Source organism: Hydra vulgaris, chromosome 08 (assembly GCF_038396675.1).
Source record: "Hydra vulgaris chromosome 08, alternate assembly HydraT2T_AEP".
In the NCBI taxonomy this organism is placed as follows: Eukaryota; Metazoa; Cnidaria; class Hydrozoa; order Anthoathecata; family Hydridae; genus Hydra; species Hydra vulgaris.
Genome location: NC_088927.1, coordinates 65,736,026 through 65,755,696, shown reverse-complemented (window position 1 = coordinate 65,755,696; position 19,671 = coordinate 65,736,026). Strand labels below are relative to the sequence as shown.

Below are 19,671 nucleotides of genomic sequence, written 5' to 3'. Positions count from 1 at the left end.
TAAATTTGAATTTGAAAATAAACAATATATTGAAATTTTATCTAGGGGAGGATTGACCATACCAAATACTAATCAGGGTAATTATGTTTGTGATGCTTTTGCAATACTTTTGATAGACTTTACTTTTGATACTATTAGCAACACTAATTTTCTACTTAGAACAACAGCTCAATTCATTGAAATATTTTTTTTTCAATGAAAACCTTTGTTCTGAGCACCTAAAACCTGGGATAAATCTTACAAACAAAGTAATTCTTCAATAATAATAGGAAGATTATTACTAACAAAGTTATATGGATAACATAGTTAGTTTTAACAATGATGATGGTTTTTTGTGTTTTATAGTTATTTGTATTTTTTTTTAATTTTTGGATTTGTTAATAGATTGCACAGATAGTGCTCAGTAAACTATTTAAAACTCCAAGCAATTGCCTGTTAATAAACCCTGAGCTAGAACAAAATGCTCAAGTTTAGCAATGCACAAAAGTACAAACATTGACTCCATCCATGCACAACAAGGCACAGTTAGCGCTTTGATACTTTACAGTTGTTGATGGAATCAGCCACTCTGAGGTCTACCACAAAGTTTGGGAAACCTGACTACGAACTAGCCTTAGAATCAAAAAAATAAGTTTTAGAGCTGTACCCTCATTAGGAGATAATAGAATGAGTTACCTTGTCATAAAAATACAAACACAAGCATTCAATATCCTAAACTGGAAATAATGTTTTATAAATACATCTAGGCCAGCTTAATAGATGAAGAAACGGTGGAAAGCTGATCAACAGATAGAATCTGTTTACTCCTTAAGTCGTTTAACTAAAGTTTATCATTCCATTTAGCAAAACAAATATGCACCAAAGGTTTTTTCCCACTAATTGCTTAAAACTTTTTTTCTGGTATATATTTAAGAGTTTTTATATTTAATGTTTATTAACTTATAATTAATAAACATTCAAAAAAATTATAAGTATTGTTTTGTATAAACTTAAAATTCAATATTTACTTTCATATATTTCATAAGATACCAATATTTACTAATACTGCAAATTTCTTTTTGATTGTTTTTTTATGATGTCTTCTATAACTTCCCTGCCAAAATACGCCATTTGGGAAAAAAAAAATTTACTGGTAGCAATTTTAATATAAAAGTATTTTAATGGCAATTTTAACATTTTAATTATATTGTTCACCATTTTCCCAAACAAATTTTTTATTTTCTTAAATAAATAAATAAGTTTGCCAAATAGTTAATAAAGTCAATGAAAAATAAGCCAAAACTTCACCCAAACTTACAATTTAATCCATGCATATATGCATTAGATCTCTTGATTAAATATTTTTGGACATAATAGACATAGCAATAACTTCAAGAAATTCCTTAACTGAATGAAATAAATCATATGAAATGCCTGGTCCATTATTTCTAGTATTAATTGATTCTGAGAAAAACTCAGAATCAAGTAATACTATCTGCAGATGATTTGCCTACTTGAGTTAATTGTTTAATTTATATAACAAAATTTAAATTATACAATTTATATATATATATATATATATATATATATATATATATATATATATATATATATATATATATATATATATGTAATTCTTTTTTCTCACAACGTTTTTATTAAAAACAATATAATTACCAAACAAAATTACCAATACAAAATATTTTTTAAATATATTTTTTAAAACTATTAGCACTAGAGGCCATTCAAATAATCATCAGTAGTGCTGTTTTTAGTATTATACAAGATATTTGTATTAAAAACAAAAATAACTTAATTTTTATATTGTTGCTATGGGTAACTATTGATTGTGAAGATTGAATTGTAATTATATACAGGAAATATCAATTAAATGTATCATGTTTTTGTTTGTGCAAATGCTTTTCATATGATAACAAAAAACTTTTGTTGTTAAGCTCAAGAAAGACGAAAAGTTGGAAAAAAGGTTCAATTACACTTTCGTGGGCCTGTTGACAAGTATAAACATGGTTGTCAAATCGATCAGTTGATAAGCCAGTTCTGCAACTAGAAACATGTCCGTTTATACGTAATCTTAAATTATTAGTTTTACCAGTATATGTTTGCTTTTTGCATGTTAAACATTTTAGGTAATAGATTACATTTTTGCTGTTGCATGTGATGCGACTTTTCACTTTCCAAATGGTCCCGTAAGATGTTTTAAACTTATCTACTTCTTGAAGGTATAGTTTGCAAATTTTGCACTGAATATCTTTGCATTCGAATATGCCGATCTTCTTACTAGTTACTTCAATATTTGAAGAAGTAAGTCTTCTTAGTAAGTTAGGAGGTTGTTTAAAAGCTAATACCGGGTGAATATTAGAAAAAACATTTTTAATTCTTTCATTATAAGATACTTTGAGCAAATGGTTAGCTTCTCTTATAAAAGGTTGGCAATTGAGATTACTATAGAATGTTGTCGCTAAATGTAATATTTCTTTAGATTCCTTTTTTAGTGCTGGTCCTTGTAGTTTTGCATTATGGAATGCTTTTTCAATAATTTCATCAGGGTATTTGCAATCTTTTAACCATGCCTTTAGTTCGACTAGGCGTAATTTTTCGATTTCATAATTAGATGTAAAAACAATTATTCTTTTAGCTAAATTATAAGGAATATTCTTTTTAATGTGAAATGGATAATGACTGTTATAGTTTAAATAGTCATGGGTGTTTCTTTATAGTAAATGTCTGTTTGAATTTTATTATAATTTTCAAGAATGATTGTTATGTCTAAAAAGTTGATTACACTGTAGGTACTACCATTTTTTATAAATTCCTTTCCAAAATCTATTGTAAATCCAATAAAGTCATTTAATTCAGTTAAAGAAATTTCAAATTTTCTGATGTCAAGATGTCTTGGCCAAACTATGAAACCATCATCAATATATCTCAAATAAAATTTCTTTATATCATCTACTCATGGTTAGAAAAATACTGAGGTAGGATTAGAACCCGATAGTAAGGCATGCATAATCTGGTGCAAAATCTGTACCCATGGCTGTACCAGTTATTTGGTGAAATAATTGTTTGTCAAAAATGAAATTATTGTTATTTAGAATGAAAGATGCTGACTCAATTATGAATTCAGGTGTAAATCTTTTATCTATCAAATGTTTATATTTATTTATCCAAAATTTTAAGGCTTCTAATCCAAGATAATGTGGAATGCTTGTATAGAGGTTAACAATGTCACATGTCATTATACGACTTTCTGATTCAAGCTCTCTTGGAATTTCTCTGAGGAAATCCCAGTTATCTTTAATAAAAGATATTTGTTTCCTTACAATAGGAGACAATATTATATGGAGAAACTGGCTCAAATGAGATGTAGGTGAATTTATTCCAGCAATAATTGGTATACCTTTGAGATATTTTGGTGGTTTCATTTCAATAAATAAAGAGTCTGACTCTTTTACCTTGTCAATAATTTCTTGACATTTGTGAATTTTGGGAATTGCATAGAAATTACTTGATTTCCATTTAAAGTTAGTGATATATTTTATCTCATTCGTTGTAAGGCATTTATGTTTATCTATCAAACTAAATAGATTTCTAAAAACCATTTTATCAGATTCCGAATTTATTTTTCCATATGTAGTTAGAGATAAAAGATGGTCTTGATGAACAAGTTTGTTAATATAATATGTTGAATCCATTATAACTAAGGTATTACCTTTGTCAGCTTTTTTAATAACTATGTCTTTCATTAGTTGCAGTTCTTTAATCGCTTTTCTTTCTTGTTTTGTAATGTTATCAACATATTGAACTTTAATAGGTATGATTGATTAAATTTGTGAAACAATTTCGTCTAATTCTGGCAGAGTGGTTTTGTTACTATAATTGTATTTATTTTTAATTATACTAATGTCATTACTTGTGGTAAATTTGAAATTTCTTTAACTGAATTAAATGACTTTATTGGATTTACAATAGATTTTGGAAAGGAATTTATAAAAAATGGTAGTACCTACAGTGTAATCAACTTTTTAGACATAACAATCATTCTTGAAAATTATAATAAAATTTAAACAGATATTTACTATAAAGAAACACCCATGACTATTTAAACTATAACAGTCATTATCCATTTCACATTAAAAAGAATATTCCTTATAATTTAGCTAAAAGAATAATTGTTTTTACATCTAATTATGAAATCGAAAAATTACGCCTAGTCGAACTAAAGGCATGGTTAAAAGATTGCAAATACCCTGATGAAATTATTGAAAAAGCATTCCATAATGCAAAACTACAAGGACCAGCACTAAAAAAGGAATCTAAAGAAATATTACATTTAGCGACAACATTCTATAGTAATCTCAATTGCCAACCTTTTATAAGAGAAGCTAACCATTTGCTCAAAGTATCTTATAATGAAAGAATTAAAAATGTTTTTTCTAATATTCACCCGGTATTAGCTTTTAAACAACCTCCTAACTTACTAAGAAGACTTACTTCTTCAAATATTGAAGTAACTAGTAAGAAGATCGGCATATTCGAATGCAAAGATATTCAGTGCAAAATTTGCAAACTATACCTTCAAGAAGTAGATAAGTTTAAAACATCTTACGGGACCATTTGGAAAGTGAAAAGTCGCATCACATGCAACAGCAAAAATGTAATCTATTACCTAAAATGTTTAACATGCAAAAAGCAAACATATACTGGTAAAACTAATAATTTAAGATTACGTATAAACGGACATGTTTCTAGTTGCAGAACTGGCTTATCAACTGATCGATTTGACAACCATGTTTATACTTGTCAACGTGCCCACGAAAGTGTAATTGAACCTTTTTTCCAACTTTTCGTCTTTCTTGAGCTTAACAACAAAAGTTTTTTAAGTGCTAATAGTTTTAAAAAATATATATAAAAAATATTTTGTATTGGTAATTTTGTTTGGTAATTATATTGTTTTTAATAAAAACGTTGTGAGAAAAAAGAATTACTGGATTTTCTATTTGTTTCACTGTTCTGACTATTCTTGAATTTTTTTGGTTAAATTTCATATTTCAAGTTTATATATATATATATATATATATATATATATATATATATATATATATATATATATATATATATATATATATATATATATATATATATATATACATATATTTATATATATATATATATACAACCCTTGGAATTAGGGTTGGCATTCGGCAATGCCGACCTCTAAGTATTTGAGGTCGGCAAAAAATTGCCGACCTCATTTTATCTAATTCCGAGGGTTGTATGTATATATATATATATATATATATATATATATATATATATATATATATATATATATATATATATATATATATATATATACATATATATATATATATATATATATATATATATATATATTTATATATATATATAAATATATATATATGTATATATATATATATATAATATATATATTATATATAATATATATATTATATAGCCTTGCATGGTAGTTAAAAAGTTTCTTTAATAAACTGTAGCTTTAATATGAAAGCTAGTGAACCAGACAAGAAAAACTTTAAAGACTTAAATAAAGTTTGTTTCTTTTAAATCATAGGTGGCTTGCCCAAATCAAACCCTTAGTTGATGTATCAACACTTCATTGTAGCAGCAGGCTGTAAGATAGGCAATGTAGCAGCACTCCCTTGTAGTAGCAGGCTATAAGATAGTCAATGTAGCAATACTCACTATTTTAAAAATATGTTTTAAAAAAACAAAAACACTCTTATTTAAAAAAACTTTCTAGTCATTATTATTGCGGTTTTTTTAAAAACAATAAAATTTGATGTACTTCCACATTATTTTAATTGATTTAACATTCGGACAACATTAAAATGTCGTCCGAATGTTAAAACAATTAAAATAATATGGAACCTTATGTATGAAAAAAATGAAGTCCAAAAATAGAAGTCGATAGCTAAATTGAAAAATCAATTTATATTTTTACAAAAATGCAAGAAACATAAGTTGATTCCAAAATCTTTACGAAACAATTGTCCTGTAAATTCAAGGAAAGCAAGAACTATTATTTTTAGTTATAGATTTGAACTTTTAGTTTGTATAAAAAATGATTCTAAAAGGTGATACTTTAATCTTATAAGTATGACTAAGAACCTCAAGAGAGATCTTAAAAATAAAATTGAAGACAAAGACTATAATCAAGTGATATTTATCACTGAAAAAGCTTGCTAAAATATATTTATAAAATTTAAAAAATGATTAATTAAAAAGTTTAAATTACTTCAATGTGAATTCAATTACGACAAAAGTAATAAGACACCAACAAAATACACTAAAAATGCGATTTTAAATCTTTGTGATCAAAGATACCTGAAAATCAAATCGATCTTCTGAATCTTGGTCCACACTTTGTACCTTCCTTGAGATCTATACCTTACATGGACATTATTACAACAACTGAATTGTCTGCCTTAAAACTTAAATATAATAAAGAAATTGAAAAAGCGCATGCCTAAAGGAAAAATGTACTGAGACAACTTAAAATGGGCTAAAAAACTAGTCATAATCTAACAAGAGATCAAAGAAAAGCATTTAAAGTAATTAATCAAGACAAGAAAATTGATAATTATCCATTTGATAAAGGAATGAGATTCATGAGAATAGAACATGATGAAGCATTGAAAAAATTAGAGAACAGATTGGCCCAACAAATTTATTAGTATTGATCCCACTCTAAGTTATGCAATTAAAATAAAGTCTTTCCTTTTAAAGCTTAACAAAAAGCAACATTTTTCTAAAGGTGTTTATGAAAGCATATGATCCTGTCCCACCACATTTGTAAGGGCTAATTAAAACTCATAAATAAGCAAATCTTATCCAATGAGAGTCATTATATCAACTATTGGCACACCTTGTTTTGGAATTTCAAACTACTAGGGTAAAAGAATACAACCGGTCTTAAATGAAAACCCTATTAGGTTAAAAAGTCGTGGTTAATTGACAAAAATGAAATACAGGTATCATTTGATATTGTGAACTTATACCCATCAATACCATTAAAAGAAGCAACTTTAGTACATTTGGATCAATTAAATAAAAGTGATTTTTACAAAAACTCAACTAAACCTACTTTAACTGAAACAAAACAACTAATTGAACTTTGTTTGTTTGTTGTTATTTCTTGTGAAACGGTGAGATTCATGAGTTAGAGAAATCAGGCCAAATTGGATTGCCTTTAATCGTTGTTTCGACTGAATCTTTTTTACAATACCATGAGGAAAAGACAATAAAAATGACAATGACAATGATTCCTTCCATTGATGTTAAATCGTTTCATAGATATGTAGATGATAGCCACGCTAGGTTTTTTAACTTAAAGCAAACAAAACAGTTTCAAACAATCCTTAACAGACATCATCCTTCTTTAAAATATGCTATTAATGTTGAAAATAAAAATAAGATACTTAACATTTTAGATATAACTATTATTAATAATATACAAGGAAAATATGAGTTCAAGGTTAACAGGAAAGATGCTATAACTAATATCCAAATCAAACCTTATTCTAATCACGATCCCAAAATTTTAAAAGCAATATTCAACGGATACATACACAGAGCATATTCAATATGTAGTTTAAACCATTTAAAAGATGAGATTTTTTTTGAGAGACCATTTTTCTGAAAATGGGTGTGATGAAAAAATGATTAAAGATATTTCGTATCAAATTTAAAAAAAACATTTAGCAAATAAAAATGAAATGCTATCAAACTCCATATACAAATAATATCTCCCAGACTTTGAAGAATATTCAGAAAAGCTGGTTACAGAACCGTTTTTGCTAACCTAAAAACACTATTAACGTCTAAAAATAAATCAAAATTACCACGCAACAGCAAACCTGTTTAATTAAGTGCAAATGGTCCAAAGTGTATGTTTGTGAATCACAACTTCAAATACAAACAAGGGTTCAACAACACCAAAAATTTTTGACTGAAGGCAAGTTAAACCAGTATGCATTAGCTTTGCATAAAGTAAATTGCAATGAGGAAATTGAATGTGATAAAACAGAAAAGTTGAGGATAAAAAATTTGAAAGAAAAGTCCGTGAAGCCTTGGAGATGCAAAAAAATCAATGTTCTTCAATGTATGGTTGTATGAATTTGAACAGTGACATATGTTAAAACAAATTTTTGGACTTCATTTTGTTCATACTTAAGTAAAAGAAGCCATTATAAAATATACAAAATAATACATTACAAAATAATAATCTTTTTTTGCTATATCACAAAAAATATTGCATTTTTTTTATGTGAGAGGAGAATAGTATATGGGCAAATTTCATAACTGTAAACACAGCATAATTGATACTAAAAGAGAATTTTAGTTTTAAGCCAAAATAATAGTTTTGGCTTAAAAAATTTTTTAGCGCGTAGGTAAAATTGCCAATTTGTATGCAGGTACATAATAACTTTTCTAAACAAGGACTGAAAATGACCTCCTAAAAGTGATCTATATAATAAAATAATGCCAAGCTTCAAATGCCTCAAAAATTATTTAAAACCCTTAAATACTAGATAGGTTATTAATTTTATAATTAAAAAATTTTTGACTTAATTTTTTCTTTACAAAGTAAAAAAACAAAAACTAAAATTTGTGCGAATTGTCGAGGCCACATATAGAGCCCTATGTTACAACTTATGATTAATTAACAGAACTGAGAATATTGCAAATCTCTATTTATGAATGAGCCAATGAGTTATCTATAAACTTAAATCATGCTAAATGTAACCATAACCCAAATTTTATATAAATAAAATTATATCAGATTTTTTTGCACAAATGTTATGCTTTTTAACAAAATATAAAAAACTATAATATTCATGGTTTTTTTCTCACAATTTTTTTTTTTTACTATGATTCTTTCCCAACAGTGCTGCTAGCAACCACTCGTAAGTTAGGAGTTACTAGATAAAAGAATAAATGTATAGGCCAAGTAAACGCTTGACGTAAAAATTGAAAAGCTAAAGGTTGTTTGAGTCAGGGAAACATTAAGATGGGAAAGTTTCAAAGAGTTAAAAGCAAGGGGAAAAAAAAGACAAATAAATATTTTAAGAGCATGCTGGGCCAGATACAGTAAAGAAATGAGACTTTACTGAATGACAAGTCAAGCAAGAATGTGTTTTAGTTGATAAAACTAGAGATGATAGCTCCTTTGAGCAGCATTCATAATTATTTGCAGAAAAGAGAAAGAAATGCAAATTTGCAATGATGGGAAAGAGAAACAAGCTTAGCAGATAGAGCAGGTCCAACTATGTTTAAAAAACATTTTTGGACCTTGTCTAAAAGTGAAAGGGCATCATTAAAAGAACCAGCTCAAATATGACAACAGTATTCCATACAGGTTCAAATAAGAGATTTTTAGAGGTAAAGAATGGAATCAGGAGAGAAAAAATGGCAAGCATGATTTAGAGTTTGAAGGAGTTGAAGAAATAAATTTGTTTCTCTGCGCAGCGGAGAAACGTTTATCTCTTTAATCAGATAAAAAGAAGAAAATCAGAAATTTAAATGAGACAAAAAGTGAGAGGGTTGTTATTCATTAAGATAGGAATGTCGACAGTACTGCAGTAATAGTTGCTTGCAGTAAATAATTGAGTTTTGTCGGAGTTAAATACAAGCCAATGCAAGCCCCAATCTTTAACAGAAGTAAATTTAGATTCAAGACCGGCTGCCTGTTCTAAACGATCAAAAAAAGAACACTTTTCGCCAAGACTAGAGTATTAAGTTAAGCAAAAAGAGCTACTTTAGATGTAAGGTTGCTAGGAAAAACATTAATGTAGACAAGAAAAACATAGGCCCAAGCATAAAAACTTGAGGTACAGCAGAGGTTACTGGAAACGAAGAAGAGTGTTGGCCTTCGAGGATGACTAATAAAGCAGATAGAAGAAAACGATTTGATAACCTCAAAAACTTTCACAGATCACCATATGAAACAAGCTTATGGAGAAGACCAGCATGCCAAACTTTGTCGAAAGCTATAGATATAAGAGAAAGTTGTTGATCAAAGAACTTGCTAATAACAGAAAGAAGACAGATCAGACAAAAATTGGAGGGCTCAGAATGTTCACCTGAGTTTTTGAAAATTGGAACAACAGATGCCATTTTTTTAGCTTGCAGTAAAACAATACTCAGTCAAGAATTTATTAAATAGTTTAGAAAGAATTAAAGAAAGTTCTGGAGAACACTTTTGTAAGACAATAACAGAAATGTTGTCTGAAACACATGCCATATAAGAGTTTAATTGAGATATGACTTTAGCAATGGAAGTTGGTGTGGTTTGAATGTCTAACAATGGGTTAGCCTGTTTAATTGGAATGGAAGGAAGAGAATAATAAAGAAGACAAGAAATGACCATAAGATTTGAGAGTCGAATTAGTAGAAAAGTTCATTGCAAACAGTTCTGCTTTACTTCTTGGGAGAAGTAATAATATACAATTCCATAAATGAGAGATGGAACGTTAGACCTACACTTGTTAACAATGCTGTTTAAGATTCTCCAAAAGTCTCTACAGCCTAACTTCTGTGATAAGATACAAGACTTAATGAAAGGAGAATAATAGAGCTTATCATCAGACAGCACATTTTTACATAATTTTATGGCTAATTATTAGTGCAAGATTTGCAAGATGAAAGATTTGAAGAAATCATTGCATGGTCAGACCCATCTAAAGAAGACAAAGGAGATTCTGAACACAAGCTAGAATCTGAGACAAGACATAAACAACGAGGTGAAGCTAAATAATTAGAGTTGTCAGGAAAATGAGTCACAACGCTAACTATCTGGGTTAGATATTGAGAAATGCAGAAGTTAAAAGCTTTAATGCCAGCAGGGTCAGTGGTTTTAGAGCCAAGCCATTCAGTGTAATGAGCATTTAAGTCAGCAATAACAGTAATATTGGCAGAGAGGTAAAGAGAGAGAGCATGGTCAATTTGATCATAAATTGCATCTAAAAGAGTGCACTCTTGGAAAGAAGGAGAATTATAAAGAATAAAGGGAAAGGTGATGGAGTGAGGAGGTGCTAAGCGGAAGCATATAAAAGAATGGTCAAAGTATTTGAACCTGATTTCATGAAAAATAGGTGAATTGATGTGTTTGTATACTCCCAAGCCAAGCATGTAACTATTGGAATCTTACTGAATCAAAGGATAGTACCCATCAACATTGAGATCTGAAGATCTCTATATAACGCATAGGCTCCTAAGCAATGAACTATGAAGTTGTCTCAGTCCTGGTTATTAACCCAAAGTCATTACTTACAAGAGCTTAAAAGCAGGGAAATTTTATCTGGATGCAGTTAGCATCTGCCAAAGACGAATATTTTTATTGAGACACCATTTCTAGCCTTTTGTTGAAGTTTGTTTCTCCTAGTCTTTGCCTAAAAAAGCACACCCTATATAGCAGCAGTTTAGGGATAGGTAGCACTGGGTTACATGATACCAGTTGCAGGGTGATCGTGATGATCCTGAATCTGACCTGAACTGGAATAATTAAAAGGAGCTGCTTCCTGCAAACAGCAATTTAAAATATTAGACATGATATTTTGGAAATCCATTAGAAAAAATACTACATATAACAAATACTAGAGATTAAAGTGAGTATAAGTTTATAGTTAGAGTAATTAGTTATTTAATGAGCTCACACTGCATCAAAACAGATTTAAAAATTTAAACATAACACAAAGATAAAGTAACTTACAGGTGAGTAAACACTGCGCCAGAGGTTCAGACAAAACACAAACATACATATATAAAGTAACTTACGGGTTAGCAAACACCATGCCAGAGATTTAGAAAGAACACAATTATACATATAAATTACACTACAGGTGAGCTAAAACAGTCACTAAGGCACCTCCAACTATATAAAAAACACACAAAAAATAAAAATAAAATATGTATATATATTTAATCTATAGGCATGACCAATATTAATAGTACTGATCAGAGGAAGCCAACTCCTTCCAGCCTAGAAAGTGAATCCCACAAGGCAGCAGAACATGAAACAGGTTGCACTGGGTTATATGTTACCAGTAGCAGGGTGATCATGAACTTATTTGAATATATCACTTATACTTATATAGAACTTACATCTTGCAAAAGACTCAATTGTCGCTGTTTTTCTTGATTCAATGCAGCATTATCAATAAAACCAGTAATGTTATCTGCAGTTGTTAGAGTGCTATTAGAATAATTAGCTGACATTTTATTTGTAGTTGAACTAACTGCTTGAACAAGATTTGCAAGACTTTGTGTGTCGTTTAAATCAATTCCAGTAATCAAGTCTGTAACATTTACAGGTTTATCATTTGGTTGTACCTAAATAAACAAATAAACCAAATCTAAATAAACAAAAAAGTTTAATACTTAAAGAATTCAAAAAAATTTATTACCAACACTTTTATAATATATATATCAAAAAAATGCAAACAATGATAAAGTTTATTATAAAGGAAGTGCAATTATATATATATATATATATATATATATATATATATATATATATATATATATATATATATATATATATATATATATATATATATATATATATATATGTATATATATATATGTATATATATATATATATATATATATATATATATATGTATATATATATGTATATATATATATATGTATATATATATATATATGTATATATATATATATATATATATATATATATATATATATATATATATATATATATATATATATATATATATATATATATATATATATATATATATATATGTACACTATTGTCTGAAAAATTGTGGACACCTTTGAGTTTTGAAAAAATGGTTACTGATCTAAGGATTACATTAATCAATGCACACAATATTGAATACAAAACACAGTAATAATACAGTTAAGTAAACGTGATTGTTTTGGTTGAGTTTTTTTTGGCACGAAGTGATGAAAAACATAATTTTTTGTTGAGTCCACAATCTTTCCGACAGTAGTGTATATATATACATACATATATATATATATATATATATGTATGTTTGTATAACATATATATATATATATATGTTTGTATAACATATATATATATATATATATATATATATATATATATATATATATATATATATATATATATATATACATATATATATATATATATATATATATATATGTATATATATATACACATATATATACATATATATATATATATATATATATATATACTATATATATATATATATATATATATATATATATATATATATATATATATATATATATATGTGTGTGTTTGTATGTATGTGTATATATATATATATATATATATATATATATATATATATATATATATATATATATATATATATATATATATATATATATATATATATATATATATATATATATATATATATATATATATATACATATATACATAAAAACAAATATTTTATGTTAAAACTCGGCGTTATAATAAAAAATAACTTAATTATGTCTTGAGCTTTGAGGAGTCGTTATGTATGGAGGAAGGGAAATTATGCAGAAATAAATTTGCACATAACTTAAATTGGGTTGAATTATTTCAAAATCTATCAGTCCATGCATGTTACAAATTATTAATTATTAAATATGTCAAAAAAAATAAAGTCAATAAAGTACTGTGAAGAAAAGAATCTATGGATTTTGCAGTAAAAATAAGCTGAGAAACAAACATGAGTTGTGGGCAAAATATATTTCTCTGCAGTGAAGAATGCACATAAAATATTGAAGCAAATAAATTTTGTGTTTCATTTGTGTATGCTTCTATTGAAAATGCATTTCTATGTGCAATAGGTTAAAATAACTAACATTCCATTCTAGAAACTAACTGTAATGACTTTGAACTGTTTATTCATTATGTTGGTGCAAAATAAAAAAACACTTTCTATGTTAAAGCAAGTGGCATAATGCTAATATTTTATATAAGTGTTTTGGTAATTGAAGGAAGGCAGAATTTTACTTTTAAATTAATTTTTAAAATTTAGCAGTAAAATTTTTGTCTTTTAATAAAAATTTTTATTTAAAGACAATGTATATACTGCCAGCGGTAGGTGCTTGTGTGGGCAATTGAGATTTTTGAATTTCTTTTTTGATATTCAAATAAATAAGCTCATGGAGAAAATAAATGGATTTTGATGGGGTTCTAAAAACAGTTTTGCTATAATAATCAAATAGTTTGATTGTCATACTCAGTGTAACTAACAAAATAGATTGTAACAGTATAGTTATATAATTTGATTGTTACACTCCGTGTAACTATCAAAATAGATTGTTTCACTCAGTGTAACTAAACGGTGCTAGATTGTTTCATTCAGTGTAACTAAACTAAACTAACTGCAACACTCACTAACTGTAACATTCAAAAACATAAGTGTAACATTTCACTGTTTTGTTTTCACTCAGCTTGTTGTGCTCTATTTCTTATAATTTTATTTTACTTTATTGTAATGTTATTTTTTTGCCTAATTTTTTAGTTTTATGTTTGGTTTCTTCTGTTTCAGGTACCTACTATTTTGTTCTGTCTTTAATGCAATATTAGTATTGTCAAACCAAATAATTAGCAAATGACAATGCAAATTGCAGATAAACAACCAAGATAAAAAATTGTATAATTTTACTTTTATAATTGTTTTCATGTTTTGAACTTCAATTTTAACTTCACATTTTTATCACTGTTTAAAAAAAAATAAACTTACTAAAATTATTATATCTATTATTTTTGTATTTATATAAGCAATAAGTAAGACTCTTATATCTTATAGGTTTTTATAGACTCTTTCAAGCTGTGCTTGATAAGAGTAAATAATAAATTTTACAAAAGTTATATAATTTATTTTAAACTTTTGTAATTTTTAGTTATGTAGTTAAGTACTTCAAATGCTGAATTTTTTAAAATAAATGCTTACATATTTATATATTTTATCACTTTAAGTAGATTTCATTTTCAAGTATTTTATATACAGTTTTTGCTTTCATTTTTGCATTTCATTCTTATATTTAATTTTGCAAACACATATTAAATATTTATTTCGCAAACATTGATTAAAAATTTTAAAGTTTATTTAGCATTTATTAACTAAGAAAATTAAAATCACTTAAAACTATTTATAATGAATATAAATAGGGTGGTTTGCAAAGATGTATAATAAATAGGTACAATATGCAAATATTAGTATTTGCAGCTTGAACATTTGTTAAAATCTTTAATAAAATAATTTTTCTTAATGTAACTATGGTAGCATAAAATAATATCAATCGCTAAATTCGTGTGAAACCTTTTACAACAAAACGCTATTTTTAATCAAGTCCTTATCTTTAGATGAAACTAAACAAAGTGAACAGAAAAAAGTGATATAGTAACTAAGGTAGCATAAGATTACGTCCACCAACTAATTTGTGTATTCGAAGAAATGCCCTTTATGACAAGACACTATTTTTAATTAAGTTCTTATCTTTAGATAAAACTAAGCAAGGGAAATACAAGGCAAAGGAGGGGGAGGGGGAGGCTACCACAAAAACATTCCCGGAACCCTTATGATGCTGATAAAAAACAGTTTTTCTAACTCTGGGTTCGTCACTGTAGAGCCACCTGATTTCCCCTTAATAAAAAAGTTATAAAAAAAATTTAAAAAAGTACAAAGTAATTCAATTAAAAATACATTATAATATCTACCTTGATAAAAAGATGTTTGTACTCTGTGTAGGCTTGGTATTTATTACTCACTTTTATAATAATTGTGACTTGGTCATCATTGTTTTTGTCACCAGGGCCCATCAAAAAATCAAATAAACTAGGTTGATCTGTAGATGCAGCATTCAATATTGGATAATCAATTGTATCTGTAGTACTAACATTCATGTGCTGCGTTTGACCATTGTTATAATAAAACATGTATCGTAGCAACCCATCAGAGTCTTTCCAATTATCACAAATAATATTGAATTTTGTTTCAAGGGCAAACCCAACTGCAGGACTAGTAACAACAATTTGAAAAATTATTATTAAGTATTTTTTTTAATAAAATGTTTCGATTTGCTAAAAAAATATACTTTTTGTTTCTGTTTATCATTTTATTTTGCAAATAAAATGCATTTATTGTATCATTATTTTAAAATAATTTTTAATTCAATTTTTAATCTTTTGAATGGTTTGTTAATATATACATATACATATATATAAATATATATATTTTTTATATTGATGCTGGTATTAAATAAGAATGTTTAAAAATTAACGACAGTGATCAAAGTGGTGATGCGGTAGTGGTGTAGTGGTAGAGTGCTCGCTTCATAAGCGAGAGGTTCCGAGTTCGATTCCCGCCACGTCCCTGGTAGTACCGCGCTAAACTTGTTTCTCCGCACAGCGGCCTTGTTCGTTAAGTTTCGTGTTTTGGAGTTAAAGAGTTGAGAGAGGATTATAACGACAAGTAACCTTCTCATCTGTAGTGGCCTTCTCGGCCTTGGGGAGGTGAATTATAGAAAAAAAAAGCCTCGGAATAATATGTATCTGAAAAATTAGGACCCAATGTCCCAAATGTTGAAAGTAGAAAAAAACAACCCCTCTCTTATAAATATTTAGACCTTAATTTTAAAGTAATATTATTCCTAAACTCTGATCAAGGTGATTTATTTTAAACATAATTTGTATTAGTGTGAAAAAACATATCTGGAGGTTAATTATCTTAAACAACAAAAAATCTTGAAATTGGTCTTATAGTATATATTCAATTGTTTTTCAAGTAGAGAATGGTTTAAACAACACTAGTTAATGTTTACATTTATATTTATTTCCACTTACAATCAATAATAAATTCCTAAAGATACACTTCTATATATTATAACATATTTAACTTTAAAGTACAACTGTTTTAAAGAAGGTATGTCAGAAGTTGTAAATACCAGTGGCTTTAAGCAGGATTTGCAGATAGGCTACTAAAAACTTTGTATCCATTCTCCCAAAACTGATTGAAATCATAATGAACAGATTCAAAAGTCTGTTCAGACCAGAAACTTAATCCTTTATTTGGATTAGAATTGGACATAAGTGAGAGAAACTTAAATGTATGCTTAATAAGAGCATGCACTTTTGGTTATACTCTTAGACCAAGTTTTACATAAGTATCTTTGTACTTGCTAATGGTTGAACCATATTCAGATAACAAACTAGACAACTTTAACAGATTTTCATCATTTAAAGGAAATATCTATAGAAATGATATCTTTATCTTTTTCCAGTTGGGAAGATTTAATTAATTCTACTAACAAATGAATATTTTTAGCAGTTTTGAACTTTTTTCACCTTTAAATTAACCACAAAGCTTAGACCTTTAAAAACCTGAAATTTGGTTCTATTGGTGTGCCAATAGAGTGGCATCAATAAATTGCAAATATTTTTCAAGATTGTCATAATTTTTGTTTGTATTTTCACAAAGTTGACAAAGTTCCATTGGAACAAGAACTTCAAAAAATTTATTGGCCAATTTCATGTAAAAAGTACGAAAGTATTTTAAATCATTTAGTTTTAAAGTAGTGATTATTTTCTCAAGATTTGAATGAGATTCAGCCACGCTTTCTACGAAGTCAATAATAAACAATTTGTTTACATCACCAACTTTGTATTTTTTATTTCCTATTCATTCCTTATAGCTAAACTTTTTTTTTTACCATTACATTCTGTCACTTTTAATAATTTAAAAATCTGTTTTCTTCATTTAATTTCATCAAAGTCCATAAGTGTTTTTAAATTTATTTATTTCCGAAATTGGGAATTTTTCAAATGGAAAAAGCCCTTTTTCCTCCTCCTTAAATTATTTTTTAATACTTTGTAGTTTAGTTTTAATACATTGTAATTTACCACCTGATGTATTAAAAGAAACTTAAATCCAGGTTTTCAGTTTTTATACTTCAAATTTTTTATATAAATTTCCAAAATTCGAGTTTAAATTATTTAAGTTGAGAATAAAAGCACCTTTTACATATTTTATTGTTCTCAGTGATTATGTCTTTACTCTTCCCAACTTGATTTACCCTCTATTTTCAGATGTTGTTCCTGAAGTAATTGTAGTTTGAGAAATTTCACAAATGTTATAAACACAATGATTGGTTTTTGGTAAAAATACTAAATTTAACTTTTAACTTCTGCTATTTCTGATCCTTTTGAAAAACAAATTAGGCAGGCTAAGGCTCTATTATCTTCATGAGATTTTTCATTGTTTGGAACTTTAAAATGATATAATGAATAAAATGATATAGTGAATTTAAAATGGTATAATGAATAAAGCAATACTAATCAATATTTAAAATGTTTCTTTAACTACTGTAGTTGATAAAAAAAGTTCATAGTATCTATTAACAAATTTTCTTACAATATACCACAAAGAAGTATACTAAACACAGTAATATTGTTTATACTTTTAACCAGTAATTTAAATGATATTTAACATTTTACTTAAAATTTATCATAAAGTTAGGACCCTAAGGTCTGAATATTTGTTAAAGGAGGTGGCAATAATATCATTTAAATGGAAAACTCTACCATAATAAATGCAACTTTATCTGCAATATTTATCTGCAAAATTCTCATTTATAAAAAAAATATTTAGACTTTCAAAAGCTATGACCTTGAAAAGATGCGGTAGTGGTGTAGTGGTAGTGCGCTCGCTTCATAAGCGAGAGGTTCCGAGTTCGATCCCCACCACGTCCCTGGTAGCACCGCGCTCAACTTGTTTCTCCGCGCAGCGGCCTTGTTCGTCAAGGTTCGTGTTTCGGAGTTATAGAGTTGAGAGAGGGTTATAACCACAATTAAGTAGCCTCCTCATCTGTAGTGGCCTTCTGGGCCTTGGGGAGGTGAAATAACAAAAAAAAAAAAAAAAAAAAAAAAAAAGATGGCAACCCTCAAAAAGAGAATGTTTCAGTTTTTTTGGTCGCTATTTTTAAACAATAAGAAAATTTTTTTAGATAAATTAGATTTTTTAATGAATTTCAACCTATTTTAAGAATCCAAAAAAAAAAATTTTTTTTATCCTTCTTTCCACATTTGGGACAGTGGCTCCCAATTTTTCAAGTATTCCTATGCTCAAATCACTGTAATATTTTGTAAAACTTACTAGGAGAAGCAAACTCCGGTTAGGAGCGTAAACTCAGAGTTGACTTTTCCTAGCTAGGAGAAGTCATCTCCAACTTAGAACACACCCTGCCTTGGGGCTCTTGAAAAAATACTCATCTTAAGCAGATAATAAATGCATCTGGCTACTGTCTTGCAAAAGGTCTCCTAGGCAAGCACTTAAGTGGCAAACAGATTCTGTTTGTTGACCAGCCTCGCACCCCTTCTTCATCTATATTTTTAATACATTTTAGAATGTATTAAAAATATAGATGAAGAAGGGGTTCCAATTTAGAATGTGAATACTGGATCTTCTTGACTCATTGCATGGGTTTTGCTTGTGTCTCTTTTATTATGACTAGGCAACTCATTCAATATCTCCTAATGAGGAAACAGTTCTAAAATCCAGTTTTATGGCTTTGACGCCAGCTACTAGTCAGATTTCTCGAACTCTGATGTAGCTGAAAAGGCTGATTCCATCAACAACTGAAAAATATCAA

General features: G+C 27.6%; 1 protein-coding gene across 2 annotated transcripts in view; it reads right to left on the bottom strand.

Annotated features, from left to right (window-relative positions):
• LOC100203405 (uncharacterized) overlaps positions 1 to 19,671 on the bottom strand; it is a 203,492-nt gene that overhangs the window by 60,754 nt on the left and 123,067 nt on the right. For both annotated transcript variants that reach the window (XM_065804187.1, XM_065804188.1), the window contains exons 14-15: positions 15,743 to 16,043; positions 12,145 to 12,372 (exon numbers count right to left, since the gene is read on the bottom strand). In XM_065804187.1, the coding sequence (XP_065660259.1) occupies positions 12,145 to 12,372; positions 15,743 to 16,043 (529 nt within the window). The remainder of the gene's footprint in view (positions 1 to 12,144; positions 12,373 to 15,742; positions 16,044 to 19,671) is intronic.